The 24,028-nt window shown below is 37.0% G+C and overlaps 2 protein-coding genes across 10 annotated transcripts; both read right to left on the reverse strand.

Moving 5' to 3' along the window:
* Positions 1–1,206: 1,206 nt before the first annotated feature.
* On the reverse strand, positions 1,207–9,542 carry LOC135580912 (uncharacterized). Of its 9 annotated transcripts, none has more exons than XM_065158385.1 (9): positions 9,456–9,542; positions 8,750–8,834; positions 8,516–8,599; positions 8,299–8,401; positions 7,473–8,061; positions 5,917–6,052; positions 5,662–5,829; positions 5,349–5,459; positions 1,207–1,923 (listed from the first exon to the last, which is right to left on the reverse strand). In XM_065158385.1, the coding sequence occupies exons 3-9, from the start codon at positions 8,534–8,536 to the stop codon at positions 1,702–1,704; spliced, it is 1,350 nt and encodes a 449-aa protein (XP_065014457.1). In that variant the 5' UTR covers positions 8,537–8,599; positions 8,750–8,834; positions 9,456–9,542; the 3' UTR covers positions 1,207–1,701. The 9 variants fall into 9 exon arrangements, with proteins under 9 accessions (XP_065014457.1, XP_065014459.1, XP_065014461.1 ...); XM_065158387.1 differs by having other exon boundaries at positions 8,778–8,834; positions 9,314–9,531; XM_065158389.1 differs by having other exon boundaries at positions 1,207–1,851; positions 9,314–9,531.
* An 8,104-nt stretch (positions 9,543–17,646) lies between these two features.
* Positions 17,647–20,415, reverse strand: LOC135643358 (UDP-glucose 6-dehydrogenase 4-like). The gene is made up of 2 exons (XM_065160196.1): positions 20,258–20,415; positions 17,647–19,349 (listed from the first exon to the last, which is right to left on the reverse strand). The coding sequence occupies exon 2, from the start codon at positions 19,341–19,343 to the stop codon at positions 17,901–17,903; it is 1,443 nt and encodes a 480-aa protein (XP_065016268.1). The 5' UTR covers positions 19,344–19,349; positions 20,258–20,415; the 3' UTR covers positions 17,647–17,900.
* Positions 20,416–24,028: the final 3,613 nt, after the last annotated feature.

Below are 24,028 nucleotides of genomic sequence, written 5' to 3' on the forward strand. Positions count from 1 at the left end.
TAAGAGGCAGCTCAAGTAGGTTACCAAGCTGTCTGCCTTAAGGTATATTCACAAGAATATTCTCGAGAGTTCAAGGACAACTTAGGTCAATTATCAAACTACCTCCTTTAAGAAATATTCACAAGAATATTCGCGAGAGTCCAAGAGGTAGTTCGATATGATTACAAACTACTTTCATTGTAAAATATTCATAGGAATATTTCCGAGAGTTCAAGGGGCAACTCGAGTCAGTTATACATCCCTTGTAAAATCTTTATGGGACATTCCGTCTCCTCAAGATCATGTATAAAAACATACCCTCAACTCTAGACGAGGAACTCAGAGTTAAAGAAGTGGACTTCAATACTAACTTAAGTGTTAGAAAGATCAACTCAAGAAGCTTCTATCGACTCCGATCTTCATGTATGTAACGACTCAAGAGAAAGCACTCTCCACTTCGGACGACTCCGCATATACGAATCAAGACCATGTCATACTAACAAAAATGTCAACGATTTTTTTTCCCTAATAATTATTTTATTAAAAAATTAATTTTGTTGTTTACATCATTAAAGAACGTAAGCATTTTTTTTATGAACATCAATTGATTTCCAAGAATTTTTGTTTTCTCATGAGTATAAATCATCCAACAAACAAAAATGAGTGAGCCTTTCTTATTTTGAATATTCAGCAAAGTTTGTGAAGAATATAATTAGCAAACAATATTATAACCAATTGCTCAAGACAATCATGGAGAGCAAGAAACTGCGTTCCAAAATAATAGAGCAATATAATATGTTATGACATTTGTGATCGTATAAATTTGACATTTAATTGAGGAAAAAATTATGGATCAAATAGTATTTTTGATAATGTGCCTCCTCATTATCCAACTACAAAAGTGAGCAAGGTCCCAAAATAAATTTATAACAGCTAGATGAATATATTACTATTAGTTTGAGCTTAAATACCTTGGGATGATTCTCGAAGTTCAATAAAGTTAATAGGCTGTTTATAAATCATGACAAATAATATTAGACCCAAGCATTTAGACATAAGAGACTCAAGTAAAAAAAATTAATTCTTTGAATAAGATTAGAATGTCATAACAACGTGAGATCATCATTCGGATATATTAATGAATTAGTTATTTCATAAAATAGCGGTAAAATGTTTAAGCAGTCATACCCGCACGTAATCAAGAATAATACCAGTTCATAAACTCGGTTCATTGAAAGCCTGGACAGGTTATATTTTAAGAAACTACAGCCCGACCATAGGATCACACCTAACATAAGGTCAGGCCATTTGTAGATGTACCATTTCATGAATCATTCTATCCCAATCCAATTCTTAACTAAAAATACCATTTCATGTAAGTAGATGTACAACATTTGCAGGATATACAAAACACGAACACAATTTTCTACCAAAACAGATTTCCTATTTGAGTTGTATCAACCACTTTTCAAGAATAATGCATCACCACAAAAGGTAACAATAGAAAAAACAATTGCTAACCTCTTCCCGACCAAAACCAATTTGCTGATAGGAAGCCATCTGTAGGATTTTGCACTCAGTAACCATCTGTTGTCCTTTGCAAGCATTATATTCAAACCTTGTGCCCATGAGGACAATAATCAGCGATCATTATCATCACAGATTCAGATACAAACTGCACTGATAACAATAATTAGACCAAGTGGTGGGCTTTTTCGGCCTTCATAAATCTTCCTTGATAACATCCTTATCCTTCTCAACATCATTAGTAGCTTCACTAGGATGCCACTCTAAAGTGTGATCTACCTCATTGTTGGCATAGACGACACCTAAAGCTTCAGTCTCCTTGGGTGCTTCGGTGTCCAAAATATTCTGTTTGATATTGCAACAACCAGAAGAGCAGGACTCAAAACTTGATTCCAAACCGAGGGCCTGGTCGAGCCTCTGATTTTAGCAGATCAAATTAGCAGGCAATCAGTAAATAAAGCAACTAGAGATCCTGGAGCAAATTAATTGTTCAAAAGATTGTTGAATGTAAAATATGCAGAGTAAGAACATCATTAGCTTGTATCCTAGTGACCAGTGCCTCCTTTTCTGGTGGGGTTGCTTTTGAGGCTTAAGTGGTGTTCACCTAGCATTCTATGCCAGTAATACCTTGTGTAGCAGCACAGTTTTCACTCCGCGTAAAATTAAGGTGGTTCAGGAGCGTCAAGCTGGTTCATGAGTAAATCAATTGATTTAGGCCACTTCATGTAGGGTTGCTTGTGGTATTTTCCTAGCATTCAATGCCAATTGTACTTTGTGAAGAACTGTGGGGTTGCTTTTGGGGCTTATGTGGTGTTTTCCTAGCAGTGGATTCCAGAAACACCTTGTGCAGCAGCACAGGTTTTGCTCACAAGAAGTGGAATGAATGTGATTCACTCAACTCATGTCGGTTCATGTGTCAATCAATTAATTCAGGCCACAACAAGCACAGGAAGACTCAGTGTTTGCAGCACTTACAGCACTGACTAAAATAATGAAATCACTAATTTATAAACAAACACCCGAGTCAAATTGATGATTTATCAAAAGAATCACACCTATACAGTATTGGATTTACATATTAATTAGACAATAACTACTATTCATATAAGTAAAGTTTTTTTGTGATGCAAAATTGCAAACATTACTGAGGTCTATAGTGGGAAGAAACAACTGAAATGACAAAAATCCTAAGCAAACCATATTGGACTGATGAAATACTTCCACTATTTGATAGATCTAAAATTCAGATTGAAACCTTTTGACTGAACAGGTATTGCTTAATTGAACATTTTTCACACAATGCCTAACAACAAATCATCAAATACAAAATTGCATCAACTTCTTAGAGTGAAGAGTGAATTAAACAAAAACAATTCATGCTTCCTTCCATGTCCCTTCTATGTTCTTGTACCTCCCTTGGTGCATAACGTGGAGCATGAATGATGGAGGTGATAGTTCAATCACTAGGAAATCAAGACAATGAGCAGATTTGATAATAGTCATTGAGCTCTGTTGATGGAACATCACTAGTCATACTAAGAGCTTTCAAGTCCTTCATTCATGTTACCAACAAAGTTCTTCATCTTCCAAATTAATTTGACTCGCCTCACCCATTATGTGCATCTACAATCTCCTATCAGCATGTCCATGATAACAAGAATAACAAGCCATGATATCCCAACTATTTAGGGTCCATTACATAGATCTTTAGCCATCAATGAGTTCGGTAACGCAATATCTCTAGTCAAATCAAGAGCATTCAAATCTCTTTTTATTTATTTCTAAGAGTCTTGTGTTATCCTTTAACTTATGCAACTGATCCTAATCTTCTTACTGTTTCTAACAAAATCTCTTGGGTCCCCATCTACCACACCTCACATCACTGCCTTAGATATTCTCTTGTTTTATCATTTATTGGGACAAGTACCTAATTGTTATCAAATCAAAACATTTGTTATTCTTCAACATGGAAATCCCACTTTTTTTTCTCTTAGTAGAAAAAATATGATTGCACTACCCAACTTTTACTCTATGAATAATATATTTATCAATATTTTCTTCTTTTTGAATGACACATACAAGACAGTTAAAATTTTTACTAGTAGGAACTTTTTCATCCATCTTAAATGCGGCTTAATTTCTTTTATTATTTTTCTAAAATTACATTCTATGTATTCAGTTTAGTCCCACTTAATTAGTTTCTAATATTTATCTTTATAACTCAAGTTCAAAAATTATACCAGCTACACTTTTTATCAGTAAAAATAATATCGTCAGCGAATAACATACAAGATAAGGGTATAACCTGGTATACAATCAGTAATTTTATCCATTACCTATGTTAAAATATATGGACTTATGGTGGACCCTTGATGTCGTAATCATTAACCCCTATAAGCCTAAATACTCTATCATACATATCATGAGATCATGTCAATATAATTACCATTACCACTTTTCTTTTATTAAACCCATGATCATAAATATCTAGAAACTCTATCATAAGTTTTTCTAAATCCATTAGTAGTATATGTGAATCTTTCTTCTTCTCTATATTTTTCATTTAAAATTTCAATAAATAATTAAGTATTGTGGTTGATCTTTGTTAGAACCCTTGCAGATTCTAAACTTGGGGTTGATCTCTTTAGGGGATCGGCCTCCTTGGAACTCTATAGGGGTTCCTCCCTCCAAGTTGCTGCTCAAAGGCTGCAGAAAAGATTCATCTATTGCTTATGAAAAGAGGAGGAATACATGACTATTTATAGGGATTCTAAACCCTAACTCCTACTCAAGACTCCTACTTCTAACCAACTCCTAATATGACTCCTACTCAAGACTCCTATTCCTTTACAAGTCCTTATTCTTCTCTAAGAAACAACCTCCTAACCCTAACCGACCTCTTCACCTCTTTAATAGGGGTCGGCTTAGGTAGGTTTTACATGAATGTCCCTCTCAATTAGGACTCTCCTAGCTAGAGTCCTAACAATCTTTCAGGCCTGAGACGAAACTGATTCATAGAGATACTCCTTTCGGCATGTCCAAACCACATTAGATGAATTTTATCATTTTAACTTCAATCAAAATAACTCATTAATTATTGAACGATATAAACATTTTTATTCTATGTTTCCTAGTGACCTAAAACCTCAACTCAATGGTAATAACTTCCTAGATATGCTATTTTATAATTACCCAACATTCTAAAATAATTAAACCCATAGTATACAATTTGAACGACCAGCAGTAAACAATTTGAATGACAAGCATAGGCTACAAATGCAAGCAAACTATGTTGGAGATACATTTGCATGAAAATAAATTAGAAAAAAAAAAACTGAAGTTGCATAAGGAAAAAGGTAGCATGATAGAAATGGGACATCAACAAGTAGAAAACATAAAATAAATCCCTACTTTGGACAAATAAAATATATTGATACTTTAGCCAAGTATTCTTCAGATCTTTAGGATAATTTGGCGAGTATTGGTGACTAGTAAGTCCAACCATGAAAACAACCACTTTGCTATGAGGCATAAGCCGACACACATTAAACCTCCCCAATTCCCACATGGTGGGAGCCTCCTCATAAAGTAGGCTGCCCTATTTACATGGTCTTCAGGTTTATAACTAGACATAATATCCTTTCAATTTTTAAATAATTATGTTCTCACCTGTAACAATCATGCAGGAGAAAATTTTCATCTTGCAAATCAATGTTATCATTATTTATATAATAAAGGAGATATAGAAGAAAAAAAGTCTCAGAGGACACCAGATTAAATCGAGAAATAGGTAATATTGTTATCTGAAAATAATATATATCAGAGGGATACTAGAAATATACCTCCAGTGCAGTCTTTAATCTCCTAATTTCCATGGACTGCTTTTCAGCTAGTTTATTTACTTCCTGGAAGTGCCTAAGGGCTGTAATAGATTTCTGTTGTTCTTTCTGCACCTGTAATACTCATAAACAAAAAAAAGTTATACATCTTACAATCTTTAAATTCAGCATAATTTCTTAAATGTGTTTAGAAGCTCAGCCGAAATTCTACATAGGTAGATACTAAAACTAGCCAGTCGGAAACCAGATTCTCACAATAATCAGCCAGAGATATAAAATTGTTCAGGGATTGCCAGTCTGAATAAATAGTTTATACCTGTGCCTCCAAATCTTGAACTCTCCTAATAGATGCTTCTTCAACAAGAGCTCGACGTCTGGATTCTAATTCGAGCATGTCTGTGAACTGGTATCTCAATTCAGCCATTTCTTGAGTAAGATCTTCTGCTTCTTCCTTGGCCTTAAGTTTTACTTCCCTTAGTTCTTCCTAGAATATTAAAGTAAAATACATCAGCAAAATGGACTTTCTTCATTTGCAAAGATGACAAAGAGTGCCATCTATTTATCATTAGACCTTAAGCTGATTGACTAGAAGATCAGATTCATGAATTTGTTTTGCCATCTTCTCTATTTCAGTCTTCACATGTTCATCTTGAGATGTTACAGCAGCTAGTTTCGCAGAGGATGGACCCAAATTCTCTGCAGAAGTGCTTTAAAAGAAAAGCATTTTTGTTACAACAAGAATTTAATGATTGAAAATTGATTCAATCTCATTAGATGCATCAGACCGAGAAATATCTGATGTCAGTAAATGTCAACCAAAAAACAATGAGAAGCCGAACAAGACACTAGCACCAACATAAATAATAAAGTTTCCAAGATTGTCAGTCATAGTGATGTAAACACAACTACGTGGCATACTACAAGATTACAAATATTCCCAACACCAATTGCATTAACGGATCATTGCATACATATGCATGCATGTTAAGTAAATTCTTAGCTGTTGAATTATACTTCACAAAATCATACAAGTATGGAATGACATCTCAATCAAGGATCACCTACTTAATGGTATGACGATGTGTTGATACCATTCCAATATGGTATCATTTCATGTTGTGCCAGTTGGGATGCCCTTGGAACAGTCAGTACAAGCCAAAAAGTAGAGTAGCTATATATCAACAGATTCAACACCTACAGAATGGTCAGCGTAGACTGTATCAATACCTTTCGAGCACAATACATTTCATCAGTGATAACACATGCCACATGCCCCATGACACAACAAGCGTCGACTCAGTCACCAAGCACTAGCCTCTTTTTTCTGTCTAACAATGATGTTGACAAAAAGTATTACAAGTGCAAACTAAAAGGAAAGGAAGGAAATGCAAACAGTATATTCTTATAAATTCTTTCACTGGCATGGCCTGATTATCGTATGATAATTTACCTAAATAGACTCCTTCAAAACGTTATCATATATAGAGCAACCCACTCGATAAACTCAATTTGGTTTATAATGGCCTAGAGACGTTTATTTTGCCATACAATGTAAACATGCAGCGATTTAATGTATAAGAAATTTGATAATCTTAAATCCTATAAAAGAATAAAAAGAACCTTCAAGAAGAAACAGAGAGCAATAGACATCAAACAAATTTCTATGAAACCAATACAAGCTTGCATATATCTCTCATTTCAACATCAACCGGCTAAAACTTTACTGACCATATGATAGAAACAATTTTCACTTGTTGCTATATGTCGATATATTTCAAAAACTGTGTTTCATGCCAAACATGGATTGAATTTTCTTAGGCATTAGGAACTCACATGACCTGATATAAATGCACGCTTCAAAGGATTAGATTGTTACTCTAGGTTGCCATTTTTAAGCAAATTTCTAGTGATGTAATAGAGAAAGAGAACAACTATCATAAATATGAACTTGCATCCAATATCAACATGAACATAATTCATGTAATCAGGTTTCAAAATGCAAACATAGAAGATAATAAATTATTGCTAAGTGATAAGATTTTAAGATGACAATTGCTGTCAAATGAATAATATACAAAAGACAGACAATAACAAATAAATATTCCTTCAAAAGAAAAACAATCATACCACATGTCTCTTGACAAAGGAAGCTCTTCCCTTAATTTAAGCAGGAAACTCCAATCCAGTTGATTGTCTAAATGGATACCCACTTTGCTATCTTGCCTCAGTCTCTTGTCAAGTTCAACAATAAGGGAAGATTGTTTAGCATTTCTCTCAAACAGAGTGTTTTTCTCATTTTCCAAACATCTAATCATCTGTTGCATCTCCTGAAGCTGAGTTTCAAGTATGTGCAACCGCTTGTCCACCCTGGTTTTTTCTTCAGCAAGTTGTTGCCCAAGTCTCTCTGCTTCAATGCATCTCTGCTCTAGAGAAGTAATGTCAAGTTTTAAACTCTCAATTTCACATTGTGAATCTAGAAGTGATGTCTCAAGGTTCTCTATTTGCAAGTCAGACTTTTTCAACTCATCCTCTTTATATTTCAATTCCTCAATCAAAATCATGCACCGAGAATCAGCTTGCACTAATTCCTCACTGATCAGCCTTAGCTTATCATTTAATCTTTCAGCTCCTGCAAGCTTCAGTTCAAGGCTCTCTACATGTTCAGCCATAAAATTTGCCTCTACATTCCGCAAATTCAATTGATCCTGCAAATATTCTGTATGGTTTTTAGTTAATGCTACACTAAATTGAGAATCCACAAGAACACAAAACCCAGGAATATTGACCTCTGAACACAAAATTTGCTAAAAAAGTATCATTGATCAACCGTTGGTAGTTTAAAATTAATAGCATTTAACCTATCTATCAACATACAAGCAACAGATAAATTTTTATCCTGATGGAATATGATGATAACTAGTAAAGAAGAGCTTGGTAGATGCTTCTTAGCTACCTATCTCTTGGTGGCAGTTCCTCAACTCCCCTTCCAATTTCTCAATGTGCATCCTGTCCTGGCTACAGGCTGCTGATACTCCTATTTCATCCAATCCCGATCGCTGTAACGACAAAATCTTGGACTAAAATAAGGATGTGCTCAAGTAAATAATATTGCAATCATATTGTGCTGCTAACATCACAATAATGGAAATGTTGTCAAAGGGGTGAGTTACATTGTTAAACATCTTCCTCATCACTGAAGTTAAGCAGCATTGCCACTGTATTCATTTTCGAAACTATGGGATATCTGGAATATACTGCATATGAGAGAACATAAACAGAAATGACTTGCTTAGTTCTTAATGTTTTCGTCCTAAATCCAAAGATAATCAACTTGACCAAATGGCAAATATGGAGCACGAACAAGAATCAACTTAGAAAATAAATTCTGCAGATTAAATACAAACCAGCTTAGAGAACCAGCAAAGCGCTGACCTGACCCAGATAAGCTAATTATGTATGGCTAGAGTTGGGTCTGAAGATCGTAATTATCTGACATCAGAATAACATACAAGTTTAATAGCCCAACTTTTTGGATCAATAAAGAACTTATATGATGAACTCAATAAAAATCACAGAAATGAAAAATAAATGCATTTGTCGATAAAGGAAAAGAAAAAACACAGAGAAATAAGCATGTACAGTAACAGAGCGATCCATCTGACACTCAAAATATGCAAAAGCGCGAGTAAAAATATCTGCAGTTGTTTACATATTTCAACAAATTAGCAGACTACAAACGTAATAGCACTGCATCGGTCGAAACAGCTTTCCTCCTCGAAACGAATAGCTATTACAATCAAAAGGAACTGGGGAGAAACCTAGAAACAAACATTTGCGACTCTTCGCCTAGATCGAAAAGGAGAACGGCAACATGAAATTAGTAATCACTATGGAACTCATCAAACAACACGCCCAATTTAATCGAAGAGAAAAAAATACAATAAATTCAAGAAAAGGGAAAGAATAACCTGACTACAAACGGGAGATCAAACGATCAATCGGGCGATAACTCACGTCTAAACAACTGAAATCAAAGATGACGGCAAAGAGCGAGTGCAAACTGAGGGGAGAATGCAGGAAGATCGGGGAGAGACGAATCCCCAAACTCACTCGAGGAATTTAGGGGTTTCGTCCGAGCACAGAAGGATGGATCGTTTCAGTTCAATCCACGTCTTGTTGGGATGCCGTGCGGCGTTTAGATTGGTGGATGATTAGTATTAATGGGGGTAAATAAGGCTCGTAGACCAACTTAACCAACCGGGTCGGGTTGAAATTGAACCGCGGCGCTCAGTGACGGAAATGCGTGCTTCCGCGGAAAACCCGACCCGTCATCCCCTCGAGTCGGATCGTGATCGACATTTGACCCATGAATGCATATGAGTCATATTAACCGATTCGGGTCGGATAAAACCAGTGACTTTTGTTGATGATTAATATCCCTACAAGGATTATATCTGTATAATTCTTAAAGCTCGACCAACACTTGTTGTGTCAATTCAAAATTAAATTTTTCTACTACATTTTGCAGTTATATGCTTTACGTTGATCGATACTTTGAGGAGATTTCCAAACAATCTGCAATGAAAGCTTCTCTCGAATTATGGATACAAATTTCTTTTAGATTTTATAATGTGTTCAAGCTAAAATTGCATATATTTGCCTCTCTCAGGTTCCTGTAGTCTTAAGACACTCCGCTCAATCTTAACATGTTGTGCTTGTGCAGTTTGCTGTAGAGTTTATGGTCATAGTTTCTTTTTGTATAGGCTTGAGTTCCACGTATCAACATTATGTCCAACATTTAGAATAATCAACTATGAGCAGAAAACCTGTTATGAAGCAGTTTAATTGCCTTTAATACTTGACGAATTCAGAAGGTTTTTCCAATGAACCACATTAACGCACTGATGCACAGATACATCGAGGCCAGAAATGTGTTGAGTTACAAGGTCAAAAGTAATTTTTAGAAAACCAAATATGGCATTCAGATGAACTAGCAATTCGTGTTTTCCTCTCACAGCAAGAATGAATGGAGTACGATACCCTAGCAGATAATGCAACACACAAAGTATATAAGAGTGGCGGAGGCTGTTAGAATATGTGGTCCTTTTATAATTGAATAAGATATATAATAGAATAATTAAGTGGGTTCTGTTTAGATATTTTAGCCAAGACTAAGTCCACTGAACGATTCCTCGGAGATATCCTTGAGGAAATCTTCTGAGAGATCTCATCGTAGACTCTCTGCTCTTGCTCTCGCCTATAAAAGGACAGGATCTCTAGGGGTTCGCGGACAGTTATTCCCCTCGACTCTCTCCCCAAAACCTTCTAAGGATAGGAAGAGAGGAGAAAGGGTCTACTCTCCTTGCACTCCTTCAGATTGCGTGCGATTGGATTAAAGACGATTGGATTAAAGACGGTGCTTGCAGCTATCTTGGATTAAAGACGGTGCTTAGCAGATCAACGGGATCTCTGAACATATGGCATCAAAAGGTACGCATCGTATTATTAGATCTATGCATTGATTTCAATTCTGGCATATAGGTTATTTCCGCATTAATGACATTAGCATAATTACATATCTTTATGCTTACAATTGGTATCAGAGCCTAGTTTTTTTGAAATCATGCATTAGATCTGTAAATTAATTTACGATGCATAATTACCTTTATCTTCCAAGAACTGCTAAGCAGTAATGGTCACCGTCGTCCTCGCTGCAAATTTGCGATTACGCCGAGTAGCGTACGCATTACAGAACTCGTCCCCGTCCCGTCCCATATGCGGACATCACAGAACCCATCCCATATGCGAACATCACAGAACCTGTCCCATATGCGACGGCATCACAGAACCCCATCCGTGCGACGGCATCACAGAACCCCATCCGTGCGACGGCATCACAGAACCCCTTCCGTGCGACGACATCACAGAACTCCGGTCGTACACAGAATCCGTCCATGTGACGGTCGGCCGCACGCAAGCAGACAGCCCAGGTGGCGGCCATGCGTGAGTTGGCTGTGCACACGCGGCGGTCGCGTGCTGGCAGCAGCCACCCGCGGGCAGGAACCGCCGTAGCGGCAGCGGCCGCACGTGAGCAGTAGCAACCCCGCGGCGGCAGCGCCGTGGCGGCAGTGGCCGCGTACAGGCTAGAACTGCCACTGGCAGCCGCAGGCAGCAGCGGCAGCGTCGCTCGCGCAGGCGACGGCGGCGGCGATGGCAGATTAGGGTTTTGGCATATTTACGTTTTTGCCCTCAAGGCTGGGTTTTAAAAAAATTACAGTTTTACCCTTTGCAAATATCGTAATTATCAACATATTTATGGTTTTGCCCTCGGGTCTAATTTCTGCCAAATTACAGTTCTGTCATTCGCATATTTTCGATTTATATCCTATCAAATATTTTCGGTTTTTATCATTATGAAATTGAGAAATTTAGGTTATATTCTCAATTATAAAATTAATAAATATCATTTATTATAATTATGATTAATTTTAATCATGATTATATTTTTTGATTATTTGATTGGATTTAATTTTGATTAAAAAAAATATAAATTATGGTTTACTTTATGGTTTTCTCATATGAATTATTCATTATATATGTGGTAAATAAAATTAAAATCCAATTATTGTTTTTGGAATTTTCATTTATTTATTCACATGTATATGCTTGAAATTATCATATGAGTTTTATTAATGTTTAATAATTATTATTGTTATTTTATTATTGAACTATTTTACATTATTGTTTAATAATTATTATGGTTATTTATTATTGAACTGTTTTGCATTAATATTCAATAATTATTATTGTTTTTTTATTATTAAATTATTTTGCATTATGTTCAATAATTATTATTGTTATTTTATTATTGAATTGTTTTGCATTATTGTTCAATAATTATTATGGTTATTTATTATTGAATTATTTTACATTAAATTTTAATAATTATTATTGTTATTTATTATTGAATTGCTTTGCATTAATGTTCAGTAATTGTTATGGTTATTTATTATTGAATTGCTTTACATAAATATTCAATAATTATTATTGTTATTTTATTATTGAACTGCTTAGCAAAATTAAAGAAATATTGATGAATATTATTTGTAATTTATTTCCTTAAGTTTTATCCGACTAGTAGCTGCCAAAGTGGCCTAGGGTGATAGACTTTTGTGATATGAATTACAATAAAAGTTTTATCATTTATAGGATATTTTTATTTTATATCATGGCATTAGTCTTGTAGCAACCAAAGTGACCTGGACTAATGACTTATAAAATAATATTAAAGAATTAGTCCTAAATGATATTAAAGAAATAATATTCATAATGGCATATATAATTATGAGATTTAGATAATCCCAAAGGAGAATCTAATTCAAATAATTATGTGATGGGGTAGGATATACTATTTTAGATATCCTTGCAGTTTAGGGTTGTATACCCGAAGGTAACAATACCTATTCCTCAAGGATGGTATCACTCCTCCAAAAATATTTTTGAGTGAACACTAGATATGTCAATATTTCACCCAAAGGTGTAATATAGATGATATCAATAGTTCATCAATTTTTTTGACAAACTCAAAGCATTAATGTTGTTATATATCTTTTTGCAGTGGTACTTCCGCATATACATTCATATGCTTCAAGTGTCCCTGTACTTTCTGGATCAAATTATTCAGAATGGTTAGAGCATGTGTAATTCACACTGGGTGTATTAGATCTTGATCTAACATTACTTGTTGAAAAGCTTGCAGACTTGACTGATGAAAATACTGCAGAACAAGTTAATGAAATGAAGGCTTGGGAAAGATCTGATAGGCTTAGTTTAATGTTCATAAGAATGACAATTGCAAATAACATAAAGACTTCATTACCGATTGCAACTAGCGCAAAGGAATATTTAAAGGTTATTGAAGACAGATTTAAATCTGTTGATAAGTCATTGGCTGGCACATTGATGAAAGAACTGACTACGGCTCAGTATGATGGTACTCAGGAATTCAAGATCATATTCTCAATATGGCTGACAAAGCTGCAAAACTTAAAACATTAGGCATGAATGTTGATGAATCCTTCCTTGTGCAATTTATTCTCAATTCTCTTCCTTCTCAGTTTGGCCCATTCAAGATTCATTACAATACAAATAAGGATAAGTGGGACTTGAATGAGTTGACTAGCATGTGTGTTCAGGAAGAATTGAGATTAATGCAGGAAAATTCATATAATGTCATGACGACTACTCAAGGAGGTGGTAATAAGAAAAGAAAGTTAAAGCATCATCCATAAAAGATTTGCTAAGTTTGGAAATGTTAAACAGACTAATGAAAAGAAAGCCTTTACTGTAAAGTGCTTCTTTTGTGGCAAGAAAGGACATGTAAAGAAGGATTACATTAAACGCAAGACTTGTTCGAAAAGAAAGGTATTAACACGATCTTTGTATGTTTCGAATCAAACATTACAGAAGTTCCTTCTAACACTTGGTGGATTGATTCCGGTGCTTCAACTCATGTTACAAATAACATGCAGGGATTCCTTTCAATTCGGAAACCAAAAGAACATGAAAGATTCATCATTATGGGAAATCGTCTTAAAGAGAAAGTGATATCAATGGGAACTTATCGTCTACGCTTAGAGACGGGTCACTTGATGGATCTTGTTGACACATGTTATGTCCCTACAATTTCTAGAAATTTGATTTCTCTTTCTAGAATTGATGAGTTAGGATATTGTATTTCTTTTGGTAGTGGCAAACTCAGCATATTTTATGATTCAATAAAAGTTGGTTTTGGAATTCTGTGTGATGGTTTGTACAGAATTAATTTGGATCTTGAGTTTGCAAAGACACTAATGATCCTGTAATCAAATGTTGGATTGAAACGTAGTTTCAATAATGAAAAATCTTCCATATTGTGGCATAGACGATTGGGGCATATCTCCAAGGAAAGAATTGAAAGATTAGTGAAGGATAATATTTTGGAACATTTAGACTTCACTGATTTTGATATTTGTATAGATTGCATTAAGGGAAAGCAAACTAAACAAATAAAAAAAAATACCACAAGAAATAAAGAACTCCTTGAGATTATTCATACTGATATCTGCGGACCACTCCATATTCCTTGTTTTAGTGGAGAAAAATATTTCATCACATTTATAGATGATCTGTCTAGATATGGCAAAGTTTATCTAATACATGAAAAGTCTCAAGCCGTTGATACTCTTGAAGTATACATAAATGAGGTTGAGAGACAATTAGATAGAAAAGTTAAAATTGTCATATCTGACAGAGGTGGTGAATTTTATGGCAGATATGATGGATCTAGTCAGAATATTGGTCCTTTTGCTAGATTCCTAGAACAACGGGGTATTTGTGCTCAATATGCATTACCAGGTGTGCTACAGTAGAACGGTGTTGCTGAAAGGCGAAATCGTACTCTGATGGATATGGTTAGGAGCATGATGAGTTACTCCTCTGTACCTGAGTCGATGTGGGGTGAAGCTCTTAAGACAGCTATGTACATCTTGAACAGGGTTCCTAGTAAGTCAGTTTCATCGACTCCATTTGAGTTATGGACTGGTAAGAAGCCCAGTCTGAGACATCTACATATATGGGGGTGTCCTGCAGAGATAAGAGTATTCAATCCACATGAAAAGAAATTGGATCCAAGAACTATTTCAGGATATTTTATTGGTTATCCAGAAAAATCCAAGGGATACAGATTTTATTGCCCTAATCATAGTATGAGAATAGTAGAATCTGGTAATGCAAAATTCCTAGAAAATGACAAAATCAGTGGGAGTGAAAAATCTCGAAGGATTAATTTTGATATTGAGGAGATTCAGGTTAATTCTCCCATATCATCTCCTGTCCAAGAGATTGTTGTTCCTCAAATCAATGAGAGTATTGATGGGGGTGAACAACAAAATAATATCCAAGAACTCTCACATGATGTTGATGTCGCCGTTGATGATCTTGTAGAACAATCACAATTAGCAGATTTGAGAAGATCTCAAAGGAAAAGGAAACATGCCATTTCTGATGATTATCTTGTATATCTACAAGAATCAGATTATGATATAGGAATAAAAAGAGACCCCTTATCGTTTTCACAAGCCATAGAAAGTAACGATTCTGAAAAATGGTATGATGCAATGAAAGAAGAGTTAAAATCAATGGTACAGAATGATGTCTGGGATCTCGTTGAATTGCCCAATGATTGTAAAAGAGTCGGTTGTAAATGGGTCTTTAAGACAAAACGTGACTCAACGGGCAATATCGAACGATATAAAGCCAGACTTGTGGCCAAAGGTTTTTCTCATAAGGAAGGCATTGACTATAATGAGACTTTTTCTCCTGTTTCTAAAAAGGACTCATTGAGAATCGTTATGGCATTAGTAGCTCATTATGATCTTGAGTTGCATCAGATGGATGTAAAAACAGCATTTCTGAATGGGGATCTAGATGAGGAAATTTATATGGAACAACCCGAAGGATTCATAGAAAAGGGAAAAGAAATTTGGGCTTGTAAACTTAATAAATCCATTTATGGCCTTAAACAAGCTTCCAGACAATGGTATATAAAGTTTCATAATACCATTACTTCCTTCGGATTTAAGGAAAACACTGTTGATCAGTGTATATACCTGAAGGTAAGTGGGAGCAAGTTTATTATATCGGTCTTATATGTGGATGATATTTTACTTGCCAGTAGTGATCTTGGTTTATTGCACGAAACCAAGATATTTCTCAACAAGAACTTTAAGATGGTTGATATGAATGAGGCATCCTATGTCATTGGCATTGAGATATTCAGGGATAGATCTCAAGGATTATTAGGATTGTCTTAGAAAGGATATATTGATCGTATCTTGGAGAGATTTAATATGCAGCTTTGCTCAACCAATGATGTACCTATTACTAAAGGTGAAAAATTCAATCAAAACCAGTGCCCAAGAAATGACTTAGAAAAGAATCAAATAAAGAATATTCCTTATGGATGCGCAGTTGGAAGTCTACTATATGTTCAAACCTGTACAAGACCAGATATCAGTTTTGCAATTGCAATGCTGGGAAGATATCAAAGCAACCCAGGAATGGAACATTGGAAAGCTACAAAGAAAGTAATGAGATATCTACAAGGGACAAAAGATTATATGCTCACATACAGGAGATCTGATCAGCTTGAAGTAACTGGATATTCAGATGCTGATTTTGCAAATTGCCTCGACAGCAGGAAGTCCACTTCAGGATTTGTATTTATGTTAGCTGGTGGGGCAATTTCTTGGAAAAGTGCAAAGCAATCGCTTATTGCATCATCAACAATGGAAGCTGAATTTGTGGCATACTTTGAGGTCACAAATCAAGCTTTATGGCTGCGAAATTTTATCTCATGACTTGGTGTGGTCGACTCAATTGCCAAGCCGCTGAAGATATTTTGTGATAACACCGCAGTAGTTTTCTTCTCTAAGAATGACAAGTACTCTAGTGGTTCCAAGCACATTGAGATAAAGTATTTGGTGGTTAGAGAAAGAGTCCAAAAACAGCAAGTGTCAATTGAGAACTTGAGCACCACTATGATGATTGCTGATCCATTGACAAAAGCCTTACAGTGCAAAATATTCAAAGAACATGTTCTTAGAATGGGGCTTATGAGCAAGTCATAAAGGACATAGTGATGCATGTTTATGTGGATGCTATTATTGACATTTTACTTAATTAAAAGTTATCTGTTTCTGCTATCCTGTTTACATTTATGTTTATGCATATTATGGTTGAATGTAATAACAGGATTGTCTTGACAAAACAAATTACAGGGGTCATTATGGACTATGTTAGGAAAGACTAACAATGTTGTGGTACATAGAAGGGAGTATGACATTGATGAAATACAACCGCTATGACTCGCATTGATAGTTGGACTTAATATAGTATTATTGTGATTATTGGACTTATTGGCTTATTTTTTAAAACATGGTTATGTATAAAATGCTTTTCAAAATTTCTTGGAATCCAATTAGGTAAAATTATTTTCAAACAAATTTTGTTTTGTTTGTTTTGATTTTGTATCTCTTTTATATCTTAAATTTGTTTTGTTTGTTTTGATTTTGTATCTCTTTTATATCTTATCAATTAATGGGTCAAGTGGAAGAATGTTAGAATATGTGACCCTTTTATAATTGAATAAGATATATAATAGAATAACTAATTAGGTTCCGTTTAGATATTTTAGCCAAGACTAAGTCCACTACGGAACGATTCCTCGGAGCTTGCAGCTATCTTGGATTAAAGACGGTACTTAGCAGATTTCAATCCTGGCATATAGGTTATTTCCGCATTAATGACATTAGCATAATTACATATCTTTATGCTTACAGAGGCAGGACAACAGTGCAATCAACCATTCCCTGCCTAACTAAAATGTGAGGACAAAAGACAGAAAAATACCCAATACAAGACAATAGTTTTGAAGAATCCTCAGTTTGAAACTCAAAACCTAACCCTGATCCGTAAAGAGTCTTTTACGTATATCGCTCTCTACTGAGCTCCCAATTAGACCACAGCGGGCATGTCCTTGAGCCACGGATCCAATGGCTTCCCAATCGAGTAAACGATGAATCCAATCTCCCTTAGCTTCTCCGGATCCACCACATTGCGCCCATCAAAGATAAAAGCTGGTTTCTGCATGTTCTGGAAGATTTTTGCATAATCCAGCTTCCTGAACTCATCCCATTCAGTCAGAATGCAGACCCCATGTGCTCCCTTGGTGGCCTCGTATGCGTCCCAGGTCACTGTCACCTCCTTCACGGCTGTTGGGCTCATTGGCTGCAGGTGGATAGGGTGATCCCAGTCGAACTTATTCATAGCAAGATCACGCTGAATCTGGTCTTCAGATACTTGAGGATCGTAGATGCTAATCTTGGCCTTGTCCCCCAAAAGGCCCTTGCAAACATCAATGGCTGGCGTCTCCCTTGTGTCACCTGTGTCTTTCTTGAATGCAAACCCAAGTACAGCAATCTTCTTTCCAGAAACAGTATTGAACATGGAGGAAACCACCCGGTTCACAAACCTGCTTTTCTGGTAGTCATTGATCTTGATAACCTGCTTCCAGTAGTTGGCCACTTCTGGAAGACCATTGCATTCACAGATGTAGACCAAGTTAAGAATGTCCTTCTGGAAGCAGGAGCCACCAAATCCAACACTTGCATTCAAGAACTTAGGCCCAATTCTGGAGTCCTTCCCAACAGCATAAGCCACCTCAGATACATTTGCTCCTGTAGCCTCACAAAGTGCCGAAATGGCATTCACTGACGAGATCCTCTGAGCCAAGAAGGCATTGGCAGCGAGCTTGGATAGCTCAGCAGACCATAGATTGGTTGTAATAATTCTATCCTCAGGAACCCAATTGGCATAGACCTCCTTCAGTGCTTGGACAGCCTTCCAACCCTCCAGGGTCTCCCGCCCACCTATAAGCACTCGATCAGGGTTGAATAAATCCTGAATTGCTGTACCCTCTGCAAGGAACTCGGGGTTGGAGAGGATCTGGTAATTGATGCCTTTGCTGTTGTGGGTTAAGATCTTTTCGATCGCCTCAGCAGTCTTTACAGGGACAGTGGACTTCTCGACCACAATTTTGTCAGATTTTGAGACATCAGCGATCATGCGAGCTGCACTCTCCCAATAGGTAAGATCAGCAGCCTTCCCTGCACCAAGGCCACGGGTTTTGGTCGGAGTGTTGACTGAGACAAAGATGATATCAGCATCACAGATATGCTTCTCTACATCAGTACTGAAGAAGAGGTTCCTTCCTCGGCACTGCTTAACCACATCTTCAAGCCCTGGTTCATAGATTGGGAGTTGATCACTGTTCCATGCTGCAATGCGAGTGGCAGAGATGTCTACGACAACCACCACAACGGAGGGACATTTCAAGGCAATAACGGCCATGGTTGGGCCACCGACATAGCCAGCACCAATGCAGCAGATCTTCACCATCTTTGCCTGTCAAAATAGTTTGAACCAATTAAACAAACAACAGTAGAAGATAATCAGAAAATGCAAACATCTTCAGATTTAAATCATTCATGGTGGTGGTTCACCTCAAAACATTAAATCATACACGAAGGGGATCAGGTTGACAAAAGGTCCAAGTGACTAAACCTGCAACGTCTTCTTATTTGATTTCTTTGAAAATAACCAGAATTTAGGTGATCCAAGCAAGTCGATGTATATTAATTTCCCAAGACCAAACAATTGGAATTAGGAAAAGGACAATCAAAAGTTAGAAATTTCAAAAAATAAAAGGAGGTTACGAACTGGGTGAATAGAAGATCTTGAGATGAATAGATGGATCAAGGTCTAATTCTTTCGGTAGAAAATATTTTATAACTGTAGAAGAAAGACAAGAAGATGATCTCCCAGTGGAAGCTACTCAAGCACAAAGAAACCATGCATACGCATCAGATCTGAACATGGACAATCTGCGAATACCAATTTTACATAACAAACCTATCACGTGAGACTAATTGCTAAGGTACATTAGCATACACCACAGATCTGAACTTAAAGTGACATGATCTGTACAAATCTTCAGCTCCAGAGGCTGAAATATATGTAGATTTGGAACCAAACAATACTTCCCTAACAAATCTGATTCATTTCTTAATCATCCTAAGTTGTGAACCAACGGAACGAAACAAATAGATCTGTTGATCCAAAATACCAACTAACATCCCCATCCCAGATCAAGCACGGTAATTGGATCCACTCAAAATCTTGCACAAAAATAACAGATCTAAGCTCTGTCGCAAGACAAGGTGACTATTTGACACTTGGAAGAAGTCAAAGGATAATGGAGATTTGGCAATACAATCAAAAATAAGAAGCTTCAGATCGGGTGAGAGCATTACCTTCCGAGAGACTCCCGCTACTTTTCTTCAAGGGAGAGATCGGAATCAGCAGAGGCACAGTGAGATCTAAGATCCTAGAGAGAGAGAGACGGAGAGACAGCGAGGAAGAGAGAGGAAGTCTCCGTGGCGGAAGAAGCGGTGCGCTGCACCATCTTATATACCGAAAGGAGTCGCCGTCCCTCGTCTCCTTCGTCGAACTCACCGACAGCACGAAAAGTCAAGCGAACGCGTTGGTGAGCTGGACGACTCCTGATCTACCAAACACGAATTTTGATGAGCCAGAAAAATAAATATCCGTCTTTTAGATTAATCTTGGGCATAAATTTTCATTTGTTCGAGAAGGGCACGCATGTCATTCCACTGTCCACACACGTTGACAAAACATATGATATCATCCAATCAGGTTGACCGTCCACGTAATCATATCGGCCAGCTATAGACACATCATTTTAGATTTATTCGATGGGATTATTTCGAAGCTCAAGCCAATTAAAAATAAAAACTAATTTTTAAAATAAATAATTGATGGAAAATATATTAACGATCAATTATCTGACATATAAGCATGAAAATTATCATCAAAGGAAAAAGATCCAAATCATGCCCAACCCATCTATTGTATGGACAAAAGTTCAAGTCTGATCATTCAGGACTATCTCTCCTCTTACCGCTCATATGGACAAAACGTCAAGAGGGAGATATTGGAGCAGTTATAAGTTATCCTCTCCAATGCTAGATATAAAAAGTAATCTCCAGTACTATGTCGAAGAGCTATGCTTTTGAGGAAAACCCATACTAAAAAAAAACTTCGATCTTAATACCCAAGTCGAGAAATTTCCCTCAATATCGATCTTAGTGTATGTGGTTTCTTGGGAGCTCGATACTTCTATCTCGAAGTCACCTCGAACACTTATGCACCCTCGGGTTTGGACTATGTTAGGTTGACTCAAACGTCAACGATGATTTCCTCTACGATTTTTGGCGTTATAAGAAGGGTCTGATGCCGCAAGAACATCCATTCGTCAATTCCCCAACGAATGCTCTAGTGATGAGGCCCTACCTTCGACCCATAGCACTTTTATTTATGGGAGGCAACTTCCATCCTTCCTTCATGTTGACACGTACACTTTGACACAAATACTGATGTGGTACTAGTGTATATTCAATGACTCCGGTTTTTTACTCTCATGAACAATCTCAAGCCACATACTTATTTATGCTGAGGTATTATTGAATCTCACCCAGCAAGTATAGATGCTAATGAGTATGATGCAGGTGACTACCCCGCTCTTACTTTAGTTAGGCCAACAAGTAATGCCACCATCTCAACCGCAATCAATACCTTTAGCTCGTGAGCCTCCCCATTAGCAACCGTGACCTCCTCGGTGAGCTTCGAGTTACACATCCTCATTGAGTTCAATTCTCAAGTGAGCCATAGTAATTCATCCTCCATTCCTTGGTTGTTGCCTCGAACCTCTTTTAGCTATTTGGCAAGGCTAGCCAAGCATTGCTCGACGTCCTCTAGTTGACATGTCAACTTGGCCACTCGAGCCTCTGCCTCGATGACAACAAAAGAGGCTCTTCCCTCATTCTTCAAGTCTTCGACCTCTATCTAGAGATCATCGATTATGAGATATTACTAGTGAATGACGATACTATCATCCTAAACACAATCAATGAGGGTCGTCGTATAGTGGTGGTGCTATAAATAAAAAATGAATGTAAGTAAGGTGAAACCAAATGGGCTAGCCATGACCTAATTTACCATCACTTTGTTTTGGTAGTAAGTATCAATCAAAACCTCTGAGGAGGAGTAATAGATCTGCTTCGCCATCCCTAGACATAGAGACCCACGGTGGCACTACTCCATAGCCACACTCTCGCCCCACACCTTCTACATCTCTTTTAAGCCTTCCCACCTCAATCGTAGTAGTGCATCCGGGGTCGAGTCTAACAAATCAGCCATTTATAAAACCATAAAGGACAAGGGCTTCCCCTTGCATAATTCTAACATTAACCATGGCGTGCCCCTCTTTTTCCTTAAGAAAGACTTAGAACTTTGACATTCAAGAGGTGTAGGCATTTGTAATGGTAGGAGGGGCTCCCTCTCCCAAGACGACTCCTTAGGTGCATCATTCATCTAAGGTTACGAGACTTTCCTCACGACAACCTAATGTTTCTTTCTCGATTTGTCGGTGTCGCCATGATGATCAGACTGAAGTGAGCCCAAGGCCTTTATTAATGACTTACGAGCTATAGCCTAGGTCGGGCGGGGCTCTGTTGTGCTCATCGATGAGCCAAGGGCCTTCCTCTTTAAGGAGTGTATATACATGCCTATATAAGATTCAAATTATAAGACTAAAGATTGAAAAGAGATGTGGAGTGAAGCGATGGGAGGTTCAGGTCATACCCCGAGGAGCTAGGTTGAGACCTGTATTAATCAGCCAGCCATCATCTATCTTTTGGACTACCTTAAAGGAAGAGAGTATATCTCTTAGTTAAAGCATTTGACTCATCTTGTCATCTAATAAGAAGGGAGGGGTATTGTTAATGCAATGTGTCCACCATATGAGATTGAATCCCTAGTCTCGGCTTGAACTCACGAGAAAGAAGTGCTCTTTCTAACCTTTATGGTTGGAAGAGCACCACTAATCTTAAATCCTCCCCGAGCGACTAAGTAGTAGTCACTTTTCCCTTAGAGGTGCGGAGTGAAATGTGCTTGAGACATGTGAGTTAGGAAAACCTAACTTATACCAAGAAAAATCTACTATAGCAGAAATGCAAGGTGAAATGTGCCCAAGACGTATGAGTCTATAAAACTTGACTTATGCGAAAAGAAATCCACTATGGTAAAAACACATGGTAAAATATGCATGAGGCATGTAAGTCAGGAAAACCCAACCTGCACTAAAAGAAATCTGAAACAACGAAAGCATAGGGCGAAATGTGCTTAAGGCATATGAGTTAGGAAAACCAAACCATGTTAAGAGAAATCCACTATAACGAAGATGAAATGTGCCCGAGGCATCTGAGTTGAGAAAACCTAACCCATGCGAAGAGAAATCTAATACAGTAGAAAGTATATGGTGAAATGTGCCCGAGGTGTATAAGTTGAGAAAACCTGACTTGCCCCGAGAAAAATCCACCACAACAAAGGCATAGAGCGAAATATGCTTGAGGTATGTGAGTTGAAAAAACTTGACATGTACAAAGAGAAATCTACTATGGTGGAAGTGTAGGGTGAAACATGCCCGAGGCATGTGAGTCAAGAAAATCCGACACATGCTAAGAGAAATCCACCATGGCATCGCAAGACGAAATGTACTTAAGGCATGTAAGTAGACTCTCGCTCGACCAATGTTTGATGCCACGAAGGGGTAGATTAGCAATCGGCCTGTTGGATAAATTAAACATTGTATTTCGAGTCCCCAATAAGAGCCTCGAAGTACGTATTTGAGGGGTAAATGATAAGGAATATATTAACAGTTAACTATCATCCAACACATAAGCACCACATAAAAGCTATCGTGGAAGAAAAAAAGTTTAGGTTACCCCTCACTTATATGTTTGTGTGGATAAAAGTCTAAGGCATACCATTTGGGACTATCTTCCCCCGTTACCAATGTGGACAAAACGTCAAGAGAGGGGCGTTAGAGCAATTACAGGTTGTTCCTTCTAAGACTAGGTATAAAAGGTAATCTCTAATGCTATATCAGAAGGTTATTTTTTCAAGAAAAACCTATACCCAAAAAATAATCTTGGTATCTAACT

This window comes from Musa acuminata, chromosome BXJ3-7 (genome assembly GCF_036884655.1).
Source record: "Musa acuminata AAA Group cultivar baxijiao chromosome BXJ3-7, Cavendish_Baxijiao_AAA, whole genome shotgun sequence".
Classification (NCBI taxonomy): domain Eukaryota; kingdom Viridiplantae; phylum Streptophyta; class Magnoliopsida; order Zingiberales; family Musaceae; genus Musa; species Musa acuminata.

What these genes read in the sequence shown, in the direction of transcription:
- LOC135580912 (XM_065158385.1), bottom strand. Translation starts at nt 8,536, where the DNA reads ATGAGGAAGATGTTTAACAAT. An exon ending in GAACTGCCACCAAGAGATAG is followed by an intron (nt 8,062 to 8,298) that starts GTAGCTAAGAAG and finishes AAAACCATACAG; the next exon opens with AATATTTGCAGGATCAATTG. An exon ending in CCTTTGTCAAGAGACATGTG is followed by an intron (nt 6,053 to 7,472) that starts GTATGATTGTTT and finishes TTTCTTTTAAAG; the next exon opens with CACTTCTGCAGAGAATTTGG.
- LOC135643358 (XM_065160196.1), bottom strand. Translation starts at nt 19,343, where the DNA reads ATGGTGAAGATCTGCTGCATTGGTGCTGGCTATGTCGGTGGCCCAACC.